The sequence below is a fragment of the Mustela nivalis genome, assembly GCF_964662115.1.
Source record: "Mustela nivalis genome assembly, chromosome: 8".
NCBI lineage: Eukaryota > Metazoa > Chordata > Mammalia > Carnivora > Mustelidae > Mustela > Mustela nivalis.
Window position 1 is genome coordinate 12,435,295 of NC_139027.1, and position 18,610 is coordinate 12,453,904.

The window sequence follows — 18,610 nt, forward strand, 5'->3', positions numbered from 1 at the left end:
GAAGAACAAAGTTAAGATCGCTGCTGCATCAGTCATGTTCCTGTTCCTGCAAAAGCAGCGTTCTGCTGGCCGCTCGACAAAAACCCCACACTTTTGTCCAGGATCGGCTACTATCTTACATGTGATGCCAAACTATCCGTACAGGGAAAGACAGTATCCAGAACTATTAGGGGAAAATAACTGAATGTACGTATCTTCCAGGTAATTTCTACAGTCAAGTTTATTTGTAAATACAGCTCCCTCCCTCAAATACACTTAGCAATTAAAATAACCTGCAAATATTCCAAAGACAAAACGAAATGTTAGAGAATGGATCTAATTTGTATAGTAATAGTAATTAATCCCTCAGGAGAACAATATCAAGTGACAGCTATAAAGTTACTAAATTCTCTCAAAATTCCCCTCAATGATTAGGATGTTTTAAAACCTCTGTCCCTACCCCATCACTTTCTACAATGCATACAATGTGAACCTGTTTATTTATTTATTTAAAGATTTCATTTATTTATTTGACACAGAGAGAGAGAGAGCAACAGAGAGAGCGAGAGAGAGCGAGAGAGAGCGAGAGAGCAGACGAGCACAAGCAGCGGGAGCAGCAGGCAGAGGGAGAGCGAGGTAACCAGGCGCCCAGCTGTGCAGGGAGCCGGACTCAGAGCTTGATCCCAGGCCCCTGGGATCATGACCTGAGCCGAAGGCAGACGCTTAACGGACTGAGCCACCCAGGCGCCCTGAACCAATTTAAATTTATAAACCAGTTCCTCGACTCAATCTTTAAAGTAAGTTAAATAGCATATCAGTGTATATAAAAACAATGCTTCATTGTAACAGGTTTTGAAAACTAAAACTGTGGGCTTACATTTTCTGAGTATAAATAACTGTGAAAGAAAAAAAATCAAAGTATCTTGAAAACGAAAAGTTGAAAACATAACCAAATGTGTTTACAGGCATATATTTTTAAAGGTCTGTCTGAAACTGTGTGTGGAGGATGGCATGGGCTTCAGGACACACGGTTTTGGAGGCAGACCAGCATCCTGGTTACACTGCTCAGTGGCTTGGATTACATAATTTCTTCCCTCCGGCATATCTGTAAAGCAATCTCACTTAAAGTTAACAAAAATAACAAGAGCTGGCACAAGCAGATGCTGTCTTTTCACAACATTGCCCTGGGGAGGCCTATCATTTAATAACAAAGCTGCCAAACCACCAAAATATACGCATTTGTTTCTGATTGGTTTTCAGAACTTGGGCACATTTTTCTCAGTTAATTCCAGTGAGGCAAAATGCCATTCTGATTAAGAACCTCTAAGTTTCTGAAAGAGAAAGAAGTTATCGGAATTAAATCTGACAAATCAGATGGGTGGTAAGACTGCAAAATGGCATTTCAAACAAAATGAGCACCTGGTAAGAACAAGTCCTCTTCTGTGGTTTGTGGATTAGTTCTGAAACCAGTTCTCAGAGAATTTCTAACCAACTGCAGCAATGTTATCGCAGGGGACAAATGACACTGAAGGGTGGATTTTACAAGTCACAGGTATGAAGTCCACGAATGAGCACTTTATGAGTATTTATTATGGACTAGGTACGCATCAGGCAGGTAGAAATAGACATAGTTGGTAACATCAAGATGAAAATGTGTAAGATACATAATAGTAAAATGTATATAATATAAATTACATAATAATACATTTTATATTATAAAATATAAAAATAATAGTATGAATTGGTGTGGGGTGGTGCCAAGGGAGCTGAGAGGTTCTTAAATCCTGCCTGGTGGTCACAGAGGCTGTATAAAGGTCACATCCGAACCAAGTCTGGAAAGAGGAGTGGGATTCTGACAAACACGAAGGGCACAAAAGGCAGGGACACAGTGTTTGGAAAATCACAAGTAGCTTAGGATGGCCACAGAAGTAGGGGCATGTAGCATCTCAGTTACCCAAAGAAGTAAACATTCATCCCAGATAAGATAATTCACCACCACAGAGTTCAAAACAAGCAAGTGACCATGATCAGATTCATTTTAGAAATAAAACCTGGCAAAACAGTGAGGGAGGGACCACAGAAGAAGGAAGGTTGAACTCTGGGAGTCTGGATAGGAGGCGGTAATGACAGGGTGAGGAGACAGAGCCAAGCTAACAGGAAGGAGCAGAGACGTGGAGTCAGACATGATGGGCAAGTAAAAAGGAAGGAAGGATCACAGATACATCAAAGTTCTGGCAGGGAGAGGTAACCACGTAGGAAACAGCAATTTGCCAGCAATCAAAGTAGGGGCTTCAGGAAAAGGAAGAGGCTCTGAGTGGAAGACTTGCAGAGTCTGAGGCACGGTTGTGCCTGACGACGTCTAGCAGTGGCTGGGCATATAGGTCTGGAGCGCAAGAGAGGGGTCAGGAGGAGACACTCAGATTTGCTGGTATCCAGATGTAGGTGGTAGTGTTGGAGACTCTGTGTGTGTGTGTGTGTGTGTGTGTGTTTCAGTGTGTAGGCGTAGGTAGGGTATGTTCAGGAAAATGAACAACAGTATAAAAAACCGAGAGGACCTCACACATTTAAGGGGAACGGCATTAGGGGAGGCCGCTTGGAACACAAAAGACCAGAAAAGAGGAGAGCAGAAACTGGCAAGAAGACATTTTATAGGAAATGGAGGATGTGTCTCTGGTATCAAATCCTTCAAAGAATTAAAATAATACTAAAACTTCACTGATGATCCTCGCTAAGCAAGTTTTGCTGGAGTATCATAGTCTAGGCCCAGATTACGGTGGGTTTAGAAAAGAATACGTCATGAAGAAGTACACAGCATGTTAAGAGCTGGCTAGAGAGGCCTCACGCTCCCTCTGCCATCGGAAGTGCATTTACACATCAGACTGGAGCGTCTCACCGTAACGCTGTGAGATGGAAGGATTAATGATGTTATTTTATGCATGAAGAAACTGAGGCCCAAAGTCCTCTGCAGAAGTTAGGTCTCAAACCTAGGTCTGTAATGTCCAGTTCAAATGTTTCTGCCCCTTGTGTGGTATCTGCTGCTCTTCCAGCCCAAGCAAGTGCTAGGAAATGCTTACCCCTGTGAAATGGAAGGTGGAGACGGGCTAGGGAAGAGCCGGAAGCCCAGGACGGGCTTTTGAGGACAGACGAAAATTCTTAAGTTATTCCCTACCACCTCTCATGGACTAAAGTGTCAGGGCAGGATCCCTTCTCTTGTGGGTAATACTAAAGAGAGAACTGCTTCCTTTCAAAATACATATTTCCAACAACAACAAAACTTGGAGAATTCAAAATGTAACACTACCATGTAGACATCAAACTCATCCAGGCATCTGAAAGGAGACTCAGCAATGGACCACAGAGAAAGAATGAAGCAAACTGTGGAAAAAGAACGTTCTCCTCCGGACAAGGCTCTCATGTCGTTGAAAGCAGCTTTGTTTCCCTCTCCAGGCTGAACCTTGAATGAGTTAAAAAACAAAGTGGAGCAAAAGTCAGACTAAATTCTTTACAGAAAGGTTGACTAGCATTAGAAAAGAATGGGTTTACAGTCAAAACAAAAACAAAACAAAACAAAAAAACCCAAAATCATTTAGTGATTTGGAAATGACATGTATTTAGCAATATTAATTAATTCTGATTAATGAATGTGGGCTATCTTCCCATTTATTTGTGTCTTCTTCAGTTTCCTTCATCAATGTCTTATGTTTTCAGTGTACAGATCTTTCAGCTCCTTGGTTAAATTTATTCCTAAGTATTTTATTATTTTCAGTGCTACTGTGCATGAGATCGCTTTCTTTCTTTAAGCATTTGCTACGGACTAAAATAATCTTTTGTTATTTGAATTACAGTGACATCTAGTGGCTAAGCTGCTTTAAAGGTAATTACTGAATGTCAAGAAGACAACAGGACCAACTTAAAGAGGCTCACACTGGCCAAGGAATATCAGCAGCAACTAACTGAAACATGTAAAATCTCTTAAAAAAATTCCTCTAAGTAAGGGCTCAGAGGAATAATGATAAAGTAATTAATAAAATTAATAACAAACTTTCACACAATATCCTGGGGAGACAGTATAAAATAACATTAGAAGGAATTCTATTTTATTTGGACAGAAATCCAGACATACGTATAACCCATAAGGCACCATCAACTTGTCCATCATGAAGTTTCACCATATGAGTTTTAGCAAACACATAGCTTCGCATATTTATCTCATCCACTATTTGAAAATTATGTGCCTCTCAATTAGCATTCATTTATAAAAAGGTTATAAAAAAATCTGAATTTAAACATACACAGAAATTTTAATTTATCATCCGTAAACCTGAATCTGGGAAAATCCAAATGAAAAAGGAACTCCGTAATAAAAAGCCAAATCAAGCCAACCAACCAACCAACCAAACAAACAAACTACCCACATAAAAGCAAGAACTAAATTAACAGGATGCGGTCCTTTGCTCCAAAACTGCATTTTGTATCAATCTAATAAATGAAACCCTAGACTAATTGTGGAGAACTAAATTGTACTCCGATCTATTATTAACTTATCATGGGACGTTGGTCTCAGTTTCCTTATTTGTAAAATGAAGACTAGAGAACGAAAGGATCCTAGGAACAGTAATATTCTTTTTGAATAACGGGGTGATAATGTCCGAGGGGCTCGCTTCAGTTGTCCCGTACAGTTAGATCTGGGAATAAATTATCCAAACACTCCTAATATTTTCTCCTTTTTTCCATTTCTATTAGAGTATAATTTATATAGAGTAAGGAAGATAAAGTTTAAGTCTTCAGCTCAGTTACCTGGGTAATTACTCAGATCAAGGCACAGAACACTTCTAGCATTCCGGCAGATTCCCTGTGTTCTCTCCCAGTCACTACAAATCCAAAAGGTAACAAGTATTCTGACTTTGTTTTTTATTTTACTTATTTTAAAATTTATTTTTATTTTTAATTTTGTTAACATATAATGTGTTATTTTAAAAATGTTTCATTTATTTATTTGACAGAGAGAGGGACACAGTGAGACAGGGAACACAAGCAGGGGGAGAGGGAGAGGGAGAAGCAGGCTTCTGGCCGAGCAGGGAGCCCGACGCAGGGCTCGATCCCAGGACTCTGGGATCATGACCTGAGCCAAAGGCAGACACTCAATGACTGAGCCACCCAGGCACCCCAACTATTCTAACTTTACTCATCACCATTTAATCAGGTGAATTTTTATCAGTTTTTGAAGAGTTCTGAAGAGTAGAATTGCTTTCATAAACACTGCCTGACAGGTCTCCAAATTAGTTCTATCAAATTCTACGCCTGCTGACAAGGTACGAGTGTTCCAAGGTCCAAGTCCAAGTTCCAAGTTCCAAGGTACGGGTGTTCCAAGTGCTCACCAGCACAAGATGTTTGCAGCGTGGCTCTTTTTGGTCACACCGGTAGCAGTATGATAGACATTTATTATGGTGTAAGTTCATACTTTTCTTTTTTCTTTCTTTTTTTTACAGAGAGAGAGAGGGGAGAGGCTGAGGGAAAGGGAGAGACAGAATCCTAAGCAGACTCCCTGCCGAGCGTGGAGCTTGATGTGGGGCTGGATCTCACCACCCTGAGATCACAACCTGAGCCAAAATCAAGAGTCAGATGTTTAACTGAGCCCCCCAGTTGGCCCAAATTCATATTTTTCGGATGAATGATAATGAATGCTTTTTCAGGCACTTATTCACCACTTGGATACTTTGTGAAGTTCCTTTTTAAGCGTTTGGACCATTTTTAAATACATTATCATTCTTTAATTATTATTTCTTAAAATATTATATGAGTCTTACATAGATGTACTGTAAGTTATCATTTATTCTAACTATCAAAATGAAGTATAAAATTTACGGCAACTGAGAGCAGTAAGCAATTACTTCAAAATTTTGCCCCAATTACTTAGAGCAGTGGTTGCTTCTGACCACCTGTATACATAATTTTTAATGCTGTCTCCCACACTCCCTCTTCCAATGCATGCGCCCATGAAAGAATCCACACACACAGTCTCTGCAAAGTTGTATATGTGGCTTTGTTTTTCCAAAAAAGAGGCTGGATCTTTGCACCTTCAGAAATAAGTGCAAAGACAATGACAAGGAGTAGAATGTTCTTCTGAGAAATCCTTTCTTGGTTTCCTATAGTGACTTCCAGAGTCCATGGACTTTCTATAACAGCCCACATTAATTTAAAGTGCTACATGAATTTTAAAAAGAAACCTGTGGAGTAGAAAGAGGGTTAATTAACATTTGCCACTGCAAATAAAATTCCTAGTCATTTTCTTGGTGGTCGTCTGAGGTGGGGAGGGTACCATGGCAGCATTAGCTAGTGAGAAGGATTCAATTTTCAACACTCTGGCAAACATTAGCCTTAACTTAAAAGTAAGTTCTTTTGTTTTCCAAACACAACAGGTTAAAGCTTATCAATGTATTATCAAAAGAAATGCAGCAGTTAATTCCCTTAATAATTAGCATACAAAGAGTTAAGACACTTACTGATATGCTCAGAGTTTCATTCTTATGGTCAAAATTCATCTTTCCACAATAAGCCCGCTGAGACAGTAGGTTGTCAAAGTACAATTTGCAACGTAAAGTCAAACACCTTGGAGTAAAGAAATGGGGCACATTAAAAAGACTATAAATATATAAAAACTGTATATTCAGCATGATCTTTAAACCAGCGTGTAAGACCAGAGAGAAATATGCCAAAATGTTAACTCTCGTTGCCCAGGTAATAGGTAGGATTTTAAGATTTTTTCCCCCTCATCTTTATATTTTGTGTCCCCACATTTTTACCACGTCATTTCCTTTTATAATAAACATATTTAATAAATTCTATTACATTACAGCCAATCCATGGGAATATATCAATTAATTCAAACAATTTATATGAGGCAGCACCCTAATACAGAAGACATAAATCTTGTCCTTGAGAGTAAACTCTAGTAGTGTTAAGATAATAAATAAATGGCCTAATCATCTGCATGTCTCCTCTTGATTTATGGAGATACTAAGGGTGAGGGCAAGTTCTTTATCGTTCCGTACCTATGATGCCTTACCCACAGCCTAGAACAATGCAGACTCCGTTTATCACATGGCATTCCACTGTAACAAGCACCTTTCCCTTCTTCCTCAATTATTTATTTATTCACTTTTCTATGTATCAGGATGGAGTCAAAGATTCTTATTTTATTCACGGGGTTACCAACCATTCCTGCCTCAAACGGGCCCAGGTCTGGCCAGTAGGAGCCTCCTGAGGCTGCCTCTTAGGTCCTTGCATCATGATTCTGTTCCTTCGGAGCACTGACTTTCTGGAATAGCAAGAGGCTCAATTGTACTTTCTCTGCCCAGCTCTGGAAGCAGCCATTTCTCCAAGGGGGGAATGGTATAGAAAATAAGATCTAGATAGAAGGAGACTTGGTATCTTTCTTAACATCTCTGCTCCTTAATGAGCCCAAGGTTCATTTCTTCAGAGTAACTATCATTTTATTATTATCCCTCCTAATTTCCTTGCTAAACTACGTTGCAATTCCACCCCCAGAAAATATCGATAGCTTGAGTTTTCTTTTGTGACACAGCAACCACAGCTAGCTGGTTTTCAGAATTTTCTGTAAAAGTTTCTTTCTTTCACTACTGATAAGTATTCTTTAATTGCTCCCATACATGAGATGTCTAAGAGAGATTCATAAAATGGCAAGGTTCTTCTGTGTAAAGAGATAAACAATTTTTAAAAATTTGATCATTCTTATTCTACTCTTAAGACTGGGTAAAGAAGATAAAACATGTCACTGATGAAGAAACATATCAAGATAATATACTATAAGATGAGTACTTTCACAGAAAATATTTTAAATAAAAATTTTCTGGATAACAATTTAAGAGCAAACCCCACTGCTTCTGAAAAAGATGGAGAAATAGGCATCGGATATAGTCCTAGCCTGACATGTCAAAAAACACTGGAGAGAATAAATTAAATAAGTTTTCAGACTGAACATCAGACAGTACAGGCAATCGCAGTCAAAATGATCTCTAAAATACAGGAAACAAACAAACTGAGACTTATAGATGTCCCACATCACTGTTTACAGAAGGAGTAAAGGGGAGTGGAAACCCAGGCGGAGCCTGGAGGTCTCCCTGTTAGAGAAGACAGAGCCGGGTGTCTGGGGAGGCCAAGCTGCTCTAGATCTCAAAGCCTAGAGTGCAGCACAGGGAGAAGCCCAGCGCACAGACAGTCTCCAGCTGAGAACTGTCTCTGCATGTGGGAAGCTGGGCAGCAAACATCCCAGTGCAGCAGAAGCAATCCCCAGAGGTCACCTGGAGCCAGGAATAGTCCCAGTTCCCGAAGGCAGAAGCCTTTTAACTCAAAAGGGTCCGTGGAGTACTCTGAAGGGCACTGCTTCACGGGTAGGAAAGAGTTGGTCCTGAACCAGCTGCTCAGGTCCCACCTAATGAGACTTAACAAGCGCCTCAAAAGGATAAAAATAAATCCTATATAAGTGAAGTCCTAAAAACATGCTTACAAAACTGAAGCACACATTTCAAAAACCAACCAAGGGTTTAGTTAAAAACCAACCAAGGGAATATGACGACACATGCAAAGTCTACTTCTCTTTATTGAATTAACTGAATTTCCTCATACATATTAGATACATTTTTTTTTAATTCTATAGTCTCAGGATTGTAGTTTTGGGTATAAAGACAGGTAAAAAGCAGGTCACTGGGGGAATGTCACTGGGGAAAACAAAGGTTAAGTGTAGAGATTAGGACTGCCTTGACTCTAAGTAGGTCAAGGACCATCCCTACCTATTAAACTGACCTCTGGTTTATTTCTGTTGTTTGTGATTTTCATTAGGGTCAATCTATCCCTGAGAATATGAAGATTTCTGGGTACACACAATATCCAGTTTCTCTGATCTTTTGTTCATTCTTTCCACCAATATCTATCAACTTTCTACTGTACTTCAGGCTCAGGAGCAGGTACTGGAGACACAGCAGTTAACAAATCAGAGTCTACATCCATAGAGCCACACCATTCCACTAGATCCTAAACTGAGTACCACCTCAACAGTCTCATCAAAAACTTATATCCCTTTAAAAAACAAAAAACAAACAAACAAAAAAACCCAAAAACTTGTATCCCTTAACAACATGCAGTGTCCCAGAGTGCAACAGGCTGTTGCAAAGCCAGCGAGCTCCCATTCAAAGGACCAATGTGAACAGAGATGGAACAGCTGTCTCTGAGTTACTTAGTAAAGGGTATCTAATGGAGTAGAAAATCTGGATAAGCTCCCTTTAAAAGTCCCTTCCGCGGGGTGCCTGGGTGGCTCAGAGGGTTAAGCCTCTGCCTTCGGCTCAGGTGATGATCTCAGGGTCTTGCGATCCAGCCCCGCCTCGGGCTCTCTGCTCAGCGCGTTTCTGCTTCCCCCTCTCTCCCCCTTTGCCTGCCTCTCTGCCTATTTGTGATCTCTCTCTGTCAAATAAATAAATAAAATCATTAAAAAATAAAAAAGTCCCTTCTAGTCCAGAATTTGCTGATTATTTAATCAGGACCCTAAGTACTGGCCAATAAAGGAAGACCTGGCAATTTCTTCTTTAACTGAATCATGTAAAGTTCTTTCAATTTAATTTTATTATTTATAAGGGGTAAGTGAAAACAAAGAAAATATGAACATGTAAAATATGTGGTAATATTTTTAAATGCACTTACCTTCTAAATTGTTGATATGTTTTGTATCTATGAGTCATTATTTCTTCCAGCAATTTAATAAACCTTTTTAAAGTCTTTACTTTATTATCCAGATCTAGGTAGGTTTCTTTTGCTTCTTGATACTGCCTGTTTTATGAGAAAAATATAAGTCAGTAAGTGTCATTCAAAGAAACATAAAGAAAAGTAAAATCTCATGTATTTAATGGGGAAGAAGGGAGAGTACACGGAGTGCTAAGGGGCCCAGCAACCACAGGTGTCCTGTCTCCAGGCAAACTGTACTCCCAGAATGAGCATGTGCTGACCCGAAGCTGAAGAGGGCTAGGCAGGAGAAAAGTCCAGGTCCTGGAGAAGGCAGAGGAAGTGAGGAAAGTACCGGGGTGGGGGGAGTAGCACAGGGCAGAGTGGCAGATCGTAGAAAATGCCAGCCAGTATACACCTTCTTAAAGTGAAGGGATCATACCAGAAGGCAAGAAATGTTTCCTTGAGTGACAGATGCCAGTGCAAGAACAGAGGAACAGAGCTGTGCATTAAGATCTGCCAACACCTGCCTGAACAAGACAAGGTCAAAGAGGCAGAGAAGGCAGGGTCCCTCAGAAGTGCTATTGCAGAGGGCAACAGCTCACTGGAAGAGGAGAGGAGAGAAGGTTGTTGACCGAGTCTGAAAGGCAACCTTGGCCAAGGCTCCACAGCTCCCCACCACAAGCTCATTCAGATGCCCAGTCCAGGAAAGTCCATGTAAAAAATGAGTAACACAAAAGGCACAGATAGAGTCTCCACACACAGATATTAATGGAAATAGGCTTGGGATAGAGCAGCACCATGGCCCCTACAGACAAAGAAAACTCAATAAAACAAGGCTGTTACAAAGCTGATGAAAACTGTAATTGAAAACCACAAATTAGAACAGAACATGATGTAAGTTCTAACAGGAAGAGACACCTCAAAATAGACATCAAAAACCTGAAAGAATAGAGAAATCAAAGTACTCAGAGAACAGGTAAACAACAGCAGGTGATCACCAAGTAAGAGGAGGCAGCGGGTGAGAACCTGTAGAACCCAAGCGAGGGGAGAGGAAGAAGGGGTTGGACAAAAAAGAACAAGGATATGAAGACAGAGTGAGGAGATGGCGCACAGCGAAAAAGTGACAACAAAGAAAACACTCACAGACACAGAGATCAGAAATGAGAAACGCAAAAAGGAGAACATGATGAGACAATAACTAGAAGACAAAGGACATACAACATGTTTGCCACAAAGGCTATGTAAAACCAACTGAACAATAGCACAGCAAACATGTACCAGTAAAATACAAACAAGAAATTTTAAGAAATAAGGTAAATCTACGGATTAAAAAAACACTGTGTACACCAAGGAAAGGATGACAGAATCTGACATTCTGGACAAGTTACAGCTCTCATCATAAACAGATGGTCAGGAGAAAAAGAATGTTCTATCAGGCTGAACTATCCCTTCAAATTCAAAAGCTACAGACACACAGTTCTGAACATGCCAAAACAAAACACATTACTTCACACGGCCGTTCTTAAGGATGCAATTAATTATAAGACAACCAAAATTTCAAATAGCTATGCAGCCCTTTGGAAAAAGAAAAAATACACTCTTCACATCAAAAATACTCAAAGAAAAATGAAATACATAAAAAGTTCACAGAAAAAGATATAAATAAATAGTCCTTAAGGCAGGAAAAGATGTTCAGACTCAGTATAAGTGAAAGCAGAAATTAAAATTACATTGAGCAATATATTCTTCTCTTCTTCTACTTTTTTTAAAGGAAATCTACCCATTGGCCAAAAAGTAAAAAGAAAAAAAAACCTAAGGTTATCACACAGTTTAGGCTGAGGGGAAACAAGCCCTCGGACACACTGCCCTCAGGAGTGCCAACAAGCACAGTCCCTGGAAGGGAGTCTTCCAAAATGGAGTCAATCCTATAAAAATACCTGACTACACAATCAGACACATATACAAAATTATTTACTGTGACCATCATTTATAACAGCCAGGGATTAGATTAGAATTCGACTATCCATCAGTAGAAGATGATTCAATACCATGTAATTATAAAAAGCAATGAGAAAATACCTGTGTACTGATATAAAAAGATCTCTACAATGTATCATTAAATCAAAGAAAACAATCTGTCCAAGTTTATTTACTGCACTACCTCTTGTATCTGGCAACAATGAAGAATAACAAATATGCATCTACATAAACGATGAAAACGTATTTAATAAATTTAATTAGGTAAAAAGAGAGAGAAAAGTTGTAGAGGTGAGACTGGAGAGAGAAGTAGACAGCCTTCACGGGTCCTCACTTCCAAGATGACCAAGAAAAGAAGGAATAATACTGGACGTGCCACAAAAGGCCACTGCCCCAGCCTCGCCTGTGGCACAACCCGGGATAAGGCTATTAAGTTGCTTATTCACTAGGGACATTCATTTGCTGCGTCAGGGACACTGCCCAAGTGAGTGTCTTCTGCGGCTGGGTGCGAGCCTACAGGGCTGAGCGAGCCATGCTCTTCACAGCAGGGCAGCCGGGCAACCCTCTCGGGAGGGACCATAGGACCCAACACCCCCATCCCCGATGTGGGCCGACGGGCTCTGCCCCTCGACCTCCAGTAAATGTGGTGGAAGAAGCCAAGTTCCTAAAGACTGAAGAAAAACTTCTCTGGAAAAAAACAAACTTGGAGATTATACTTTATTTGTGTGTATGTATGTTTACTTTAAAAAAAATTTTTTTTAAATTTAAATCCAATTAACATATAGTGTATTGTTAGTTGCAGAGGCAGGGTTCAGTGATGCATCAGTCTTATATAACACCCAGCGCTCACTACACCACGTGCCCTCAATGCCCCTCCCCCAGTGACCCCACCCTTGCATCCCGCCTCTCCCCAGCAACCCTCAGCTTGTTTCCTATGATTAAGTGTCTCCTATGGTTTCTGGAGATTATACTTTAAGAGCAAAACAAAACACGTGAGGTATTGATCTACTGTAAAGAAAAACTACTCTTAACTATGATTGTGTTTCCTCCAATTGTTTTCCACTGTTTCTGTAAACAGAATTGAGAGCATTCCTGTTCTTGAACTTTGTTATAAAAAGCTCTCCATAAAGTTAAACAGATGTAGTTTTCTACTATAATTCAACCAGCATCCTATAGTTGCACATAATTCCTAATTTTCCAGCTTTAAATAAATACTGCTACAATAAACATACCCAGGCACAAATAGCTTTTCTCGTTTTAGATTATAATAACAAAATTATTTGGCCAAATTGAAATTTTTGAAGGGGTTTGACATAAGCTGCCTTAATGCTTTTCAGAAAAACTTCAATAATAATCACAGCTAACATTTTATGTATCCCAATATTGTTTATTAGGGACCAACTCATTTAATCCCTATAAGCACCCTACAGCTATAGTTTCCCTATCTTACGGACAAGCAAATTGAGGTTCAGAGAGATTAGGTAATTTGCAAAACTCCCATAACTGGAAGTAAAACTGCAATTCAAAACAAGGTAGTCTTGCTTAAAAAACTGTGCTTTCACTACACTAACACAGCTTCCATTCTTTTTTTTTTTTTTTAAGATTTTATTTATTTTTTGACAGAGATCACAAGTAGGCAGAGAGGCAGGCAGAGAGAGAGGAAGAGAAGCAGGCTCCCTGCTGAGCAGAGAGTCCGACATGGGGCTTCATCCCAGGACTCTCAGATCATGACCTGACCCGGAAGACAGAGACTTTAACCCACGGAGCCACCCAGGCACCCCCAGAGCTTCCATTCTTACCACTAACCTAAAAATAGCCATTTCTCTGAAATCTCACTGACATGAGACTGACATGTTATTTTTCATCTTGACATATATGAAAATGGCTTCTAATGGTTCTGGTTTGCATTTCTTTTAATTGCTTGTGAAGCTGAACATTTTTCCTATATGAATCTTACAGGTATAAAAATGGCATTTATGTTAAAATATCAATCCCTAATGAGTTTTCCTACAGTTCAGAAGAAAAAATGTTAATTATTTTTCTTAAAGATTTATTTGTTAAAAAAAAAAGATGTATTTATTTTAGAGAGAGAATGTGTGTGTTGGGGGGAGGGTGGAGGAAGAGGGAGAACGAGTCCTAAGTGGACTCCCCACTGAGCGCAGAGACCCATGTTGGGCTCTCTGGGTCTCAATCCCATTACCCATGAGGTCAAGCTGGGCAGCCCAGGTGCCCCATTAGTTTATTATGAATGACACACATGAAAAACGAGCTTGGTTATAACTATTGCTATGGTACCATACCATACCATAGCAATACTCAAACCAAACTTAAGATTTACATATAAACATTTATTTTTTATGACTTAATATATATAAATAATAAAGCAGAAAAGTGACCAACCACTTACCTCATTATTTCCTCTCGATCTCCATGACTAGCATGTTCGGCTTGTATCTTTTGTCTTAATCTATTAATTTCTTTGTCCAGAATTGATGCAGATTTTTTGACTTCTATCCGTTCTGGGCAGATTTGTCTTGCTTGTGACATTTTCTCCTAAGGTTATATCTTAAGTTTAATATCTTTAAAACTTTTCTTTGACATAGTAATAAATTGTACTACTTGTGCCAACAAAAGCAAAGTAAAATTCTGAACTTAGGATCAGACTTTTACATGTATTTTGATTATTTTTACTAACAATGTTATTTAAGCCTTACATTGAGAAGAGTTTAGACTATACAGCTTCAAGAGAAAATTGCATTACTATGCACAACTTTAGTAATTTGTAAGATCTCTGTATCTTCCTAGTGAAACCAATTTCAAGTGGCAGTTATGAAAAGTGTGGCAGACTGCTTTCTGTGTTTATTTTAGAATGGCCTCTGAACACCAAATGGTACTGAAAACATAAACAAAAAGACCCTCATATTCATAAAATATTAAAAAACTCAAAGCACCTTTATATATAGTACTTATTTTACATTCACAACATTCCACATAGTGAGCCATAAACAAGTGAGACAAGAGATCAGAGTTTAAAGATTTTATTTATTTATTTATTTATTTGACAGAGAGACGTCACAAGTAGGCAGAGAGGCAGGCAGAGAGAGAGAGGAGGAAGCAGGCTCCCCGCCGAGCAGAGAGCCCAATGCGGGACTCGATCCCAGGACCCTGAGATCACGTCCCGAGCCGAAGGCAGCGGCCTAACCCACTGAGCCACCCAGGCGGCTTTTCCTAAGAAAAATTGGAATCTCTTCCAGTTACACCAAGGTTGCCTTCAACTTCTCATCTAAAAACAGGGCTGCTGCTGACAGCTGTTAAAAAAGGTGTGTAGGGGTGCTCCTGGGTGGCTCAGAGGGTTAAAGCCTCTGCCTTCGGCTCAGGTCATGATCCCAGGGTCCTGGGATCGAGCCCTGCATTGGGCTCTCTCCTTGGTGGGGAGCCTGCTTCCTCCTCTCTCTCTCTGCCTGCCTCTCTGCCTATTTGTGATCTCTATCGAATAAATAAATAAAATCTTAAAAAAAAAAAAAAGGTGTGTAGGAAGCAAGAGCTGAATTTCAGCCCAGTCCACACCCATGCTGCTCAGAGGAAGGGGTGCCTTTTTCTGACATAAAATTGCTGTCCACTTGCCAAGCTGGGCATGTAAGGAGTTAAGTAGCTGAGAGCAAGTGTCACTTTCCAAATCACTCAGAGGCATGAGATTAAACTTGCTGCCTGACCCAGAGCCTTCTCCGTGGTGGGTCACCTCGCTAATTCAAACAGCCGTCACTATACAGAACAGATAACTCATCAGACAACGTGTCTATATTTGGAAAGACGACGTTAAGGAAAACACTTGAACAGCCCTGACAGAGGTGGTAAACAAAACATAAAAGAAAAATGCTGGATAACCTCTAGTTCTTTTTCTTTCATATCGAGTTCTCGTTTCTTTTTATTTAAAGTATCCAAGTGTTCCTTCTGTTTTTCCTCATAATGCCGCTTCCCTCGTTTTTGGTTATCCACTTCAGAATCAGCAAGGTTTAATTCATCCTGTTTAAAGAAAGCCAAAATAATCTTTGAAGAAAAGATTGTTTTAAAAAACAATTACCAGCATAGGTACAAAACTAGCTGATAACACAGTGGACAGGGCTGTTAATGTTGCTTCCAGAGGCAAGTGGCAGTGCTCAGATCCAGGCGTATGAATGGAAGTGAAGGGTTTCCACAAATTAAGAAGTCACATTATTATATTCAAATCCTAACATGAAGTCTCCACATATTATGGTGCTTTCAACTATATTTTGGGAAATATGACAGTTTTGTGGAAAGTCAAAAGTTTTAAGCCTGAAAAGACTTAAGACAATCCAAGTGCTGGATATTTACAGAGGTGATCTGGCTTTTTAAAAAGGGGAGTCACCGTGGAAGAGAAAAGGATGCAAAGATACTTTTCACTGACCTATTTATCAGTCTGGAAACATAACTCACAATTTTAGCATTTTTAAGATGCCATTAAAAATAAATAATAGTGGACTATGATAAGGTAAAGATGCATATTATAATGCACAACAACCACTGAAAAAAGAAGAGAGTTATGGCTTAAAAACGAGCAGAAGAGATTAAAAAAGGGAACACTAAAAATTACCAGGCTAACCCCAAAAGGAAAAAAGAGGAAACAGGAATAAGAACAATTAAAACACAAATAGCAGCTAACCTTTTTTTTAAAGATTAAATGCTTTCTTTTTAAGACCAAGTACAAGGCAAGGATCTAGGCCCATTCTACTCAACACTGTATTGCAGGCCCACGCTAATTCAATGAAAATGCAAAAAGGAAAAAAAAATGTAAAAATGAAATAAAAAGCAAAGATATCGGAAAGGAAGAGTAAAACCACATTTCAAAAAAGAGATGACTGGAGCGCCTGAGGGGCTCAGTCAGCTGAGTGTCCAGCTCTTGGTTTCAGCTCAGATCATGATCTCAGGGTTGTGGAACTGAGCCCTACATTGGGCTCCATGCTGAGTGTGGAGCCTGACTGGGATTCTCTTTCCCACTCTTTCTGTCCTAACCCCCCCCAATATAAAAATATATAAAATCTTAAAAAAAAAAAAAAGAGAGATTGTATGAAGAAATTTCAAAGAAAAAGCTTTTAAATTAGTAAGTTTAGAAAACTCACTGGATACAAAACCAAAACAAAAATCAGTAATATTTCTACATGTTAGGAATAATTTAAAAATTACTTAAAATCTGTAAAATTCCCTATAGCATCAAAAATATCAAACATATACCCAGAATACATAAAGAACTCTTAAAACTCAAAAAGAAAAACATGTAACACAAGTGAAAAAAGGGCAAAGCTTTGATCAGACATTTCTCCAAAGAAGATACACACATGAACAATACGAACATAATTTGTTCAACAGTATTAGACATAAGGAAAATGCAAATCAAAACCACAAAGAACATTTCATTCTTTGGGACACCTGGGTGGCTCATTAATCATCTGCCTTTGGTTCCGGTTACAACCCCAGGATCCTGAGGTGGAGCCCCATATCAGGCTCCCTGCTCACCCAGGAGTCTGCTTCTTTCTCTCCCCACCCCTGCTTGTGTTCTCTCTTGCTATCTCTCTCTCAAATAAAATCTTAAAAAAACAAATTCACACCTAATAATATGGTTAAAATAGAAAAGGCATACAATAACAAGGATGTGAAGGAACTGTGACACTCAAACATCACTGGTGGGAACATAAAGTGGTGCACTTTTGAAAATAATTTCAAAGTTTCTCAAAACAGCGTAAGTGTGTGGCCCAACAATTCTACTTCTAGGTCTTTATCCAAAAGAAAGAAAAACATGTACATGAATGCTCACAGCAGGAGGACCTGAAGTACCATCAAATGATGAATGGATAATAAGATGTGATACACAATAATAAAATGGCATATTACTAGGGCATACAAAGTTACTGCTGATACATGCTACAGTGGGGACGAAGGCTGAAAACATTATACCAAGTGAAAGAGTTCGGTCACAAAAGACCACATATTGTATGATTTCACTGACATGAAATTTCTAAATAGGCAAATCCATAGAAACAGAAGTAGTGGTTGATTAAGTGTGTATTCTGTGCACAAAATACAGCTCCCAAATATATTTTGTTTAGATGTACATAGAAACACTTCTATGTTCAGGAACTGTGAAAGGTGTTTAGTTTTAATTTCAGCAGCCACATGTTCATATGACAGTATATCAAAGTGCAATTGGCTTTTGTTATGTTTATCTCGTATCCTGTGACTTTGCTGAACTAATTTTTAGTTCTAGGAATTTTCTTGTAGACTCCTTGAGGTTTGTTTTTTTTTTTTTCCAAGTAGACAATTATAGCATGTCAAATAGAGTTTTATTTCCTCCTTTACAATCTGTGTATTATTTCCTTTTCTTGTCATATTGCACTTGCTAGAACTTCCAATACTAACTACAGTGAGTAAATATAGCAAGACAAACATCTTTACCTTCTTCATGCTAACTAGATTGTTTCTGGCCTTTAATGTGACAGAAGAAAATCTTTATTTCTGTTTTTCCAAGGACTTTTTAAAAAAATCATGAATGAGTGAATGTTATCAAATATTTTTTCCTCACTGATATATGATTTCTCTTCTTCAGCCTATTAATATGGTGGAAATAATCTTGCATCTCCAGAATAAGTAAACCCCATGTGGTCACTGTGAATAATATATAATAAGGATATGTATTTTATATAGATATAGATTTTAAGATTTTACTTATCTACTTGACAGAGAGAGAGAGAGAGAGAGATCACAAGCAGGCAGAGAGGCAGACAGAAAGGGTGAAGCAGGCTCCCTGCCAAACAGAGAGCTTGATATGGGGCCCAAGCCCAGGACCCTGAGATCATGACCTGAGCCAAAGGTAGACGCTTAACCGACTGAGCCACGCAGGTGTCCC

General features: G+C 39.1%; 1 protein-coding gene and 1 long non-coding RNA gene across 6 annotated transcripts in view; one reads left to right on the forward strand and one right to left on the reverse strand.

Annotated features, from left to right (window-relative positions):
- Nucleotides 1-18,610, reverse strand: part of SMC6 (structural maintenance of chromosomes 6) — a 76,008-nt gene that overhangs the window by 1,373 nt on the left and 56,025 nt on the right. For 2 of the 3 annotated variants that reach the window (XM_082745785.1, XM_082745787.1), the window contains 5 exons: nt 15,577-15,714; nt 14,099-14,244; nt 9,694-9,819; nt 6,483-6,588; nt 3,281-3,433 (listed from right to left, as the gene is read on the reverse strand). In XM_082745785.1, coding sequence (XP_082601911.1) covers nt 3,281-3,433; nt 6,483-6,588; nt 9,694-9,819; nt 14,099-14,244; nt 15,577-15,714 — 669 coding nt within the window. Of the gene's footprint in view, nt 1-3,280; nt 3,434-5,795; nt 6,207-6,482; nt 6,589-9,693; nt 9,820-14,098; nt 14,245-15,576; nt 15,715-18,610 lie in introns of those variants that run through there. The other variant, XM_082745786.1, reaches the window with a different exon arrangement.
- LOC309872135 lies at nt 6-4,387 on the forward strand. 3 transcript variants are annotated; one of them, XR_014315685.1, is made up of 3 exons: nt 6-201; nt 531-615; nt 3,825-4,387. It is a non-coding gene; the product is annotated as an uncharacterized lncRNA (long non-coding RNA). The 3 variants fall into 3 exon arrangements; XR_014315686.1 differs by lacking the exon at nt 3,825-4,387 and having other exon boundaries at nt 531-3,354; XR_014315687.1 differs by lacking the exon at nt 3,825-4,387 and having other exon boundaries at nt 6-186; nt 531-3,354.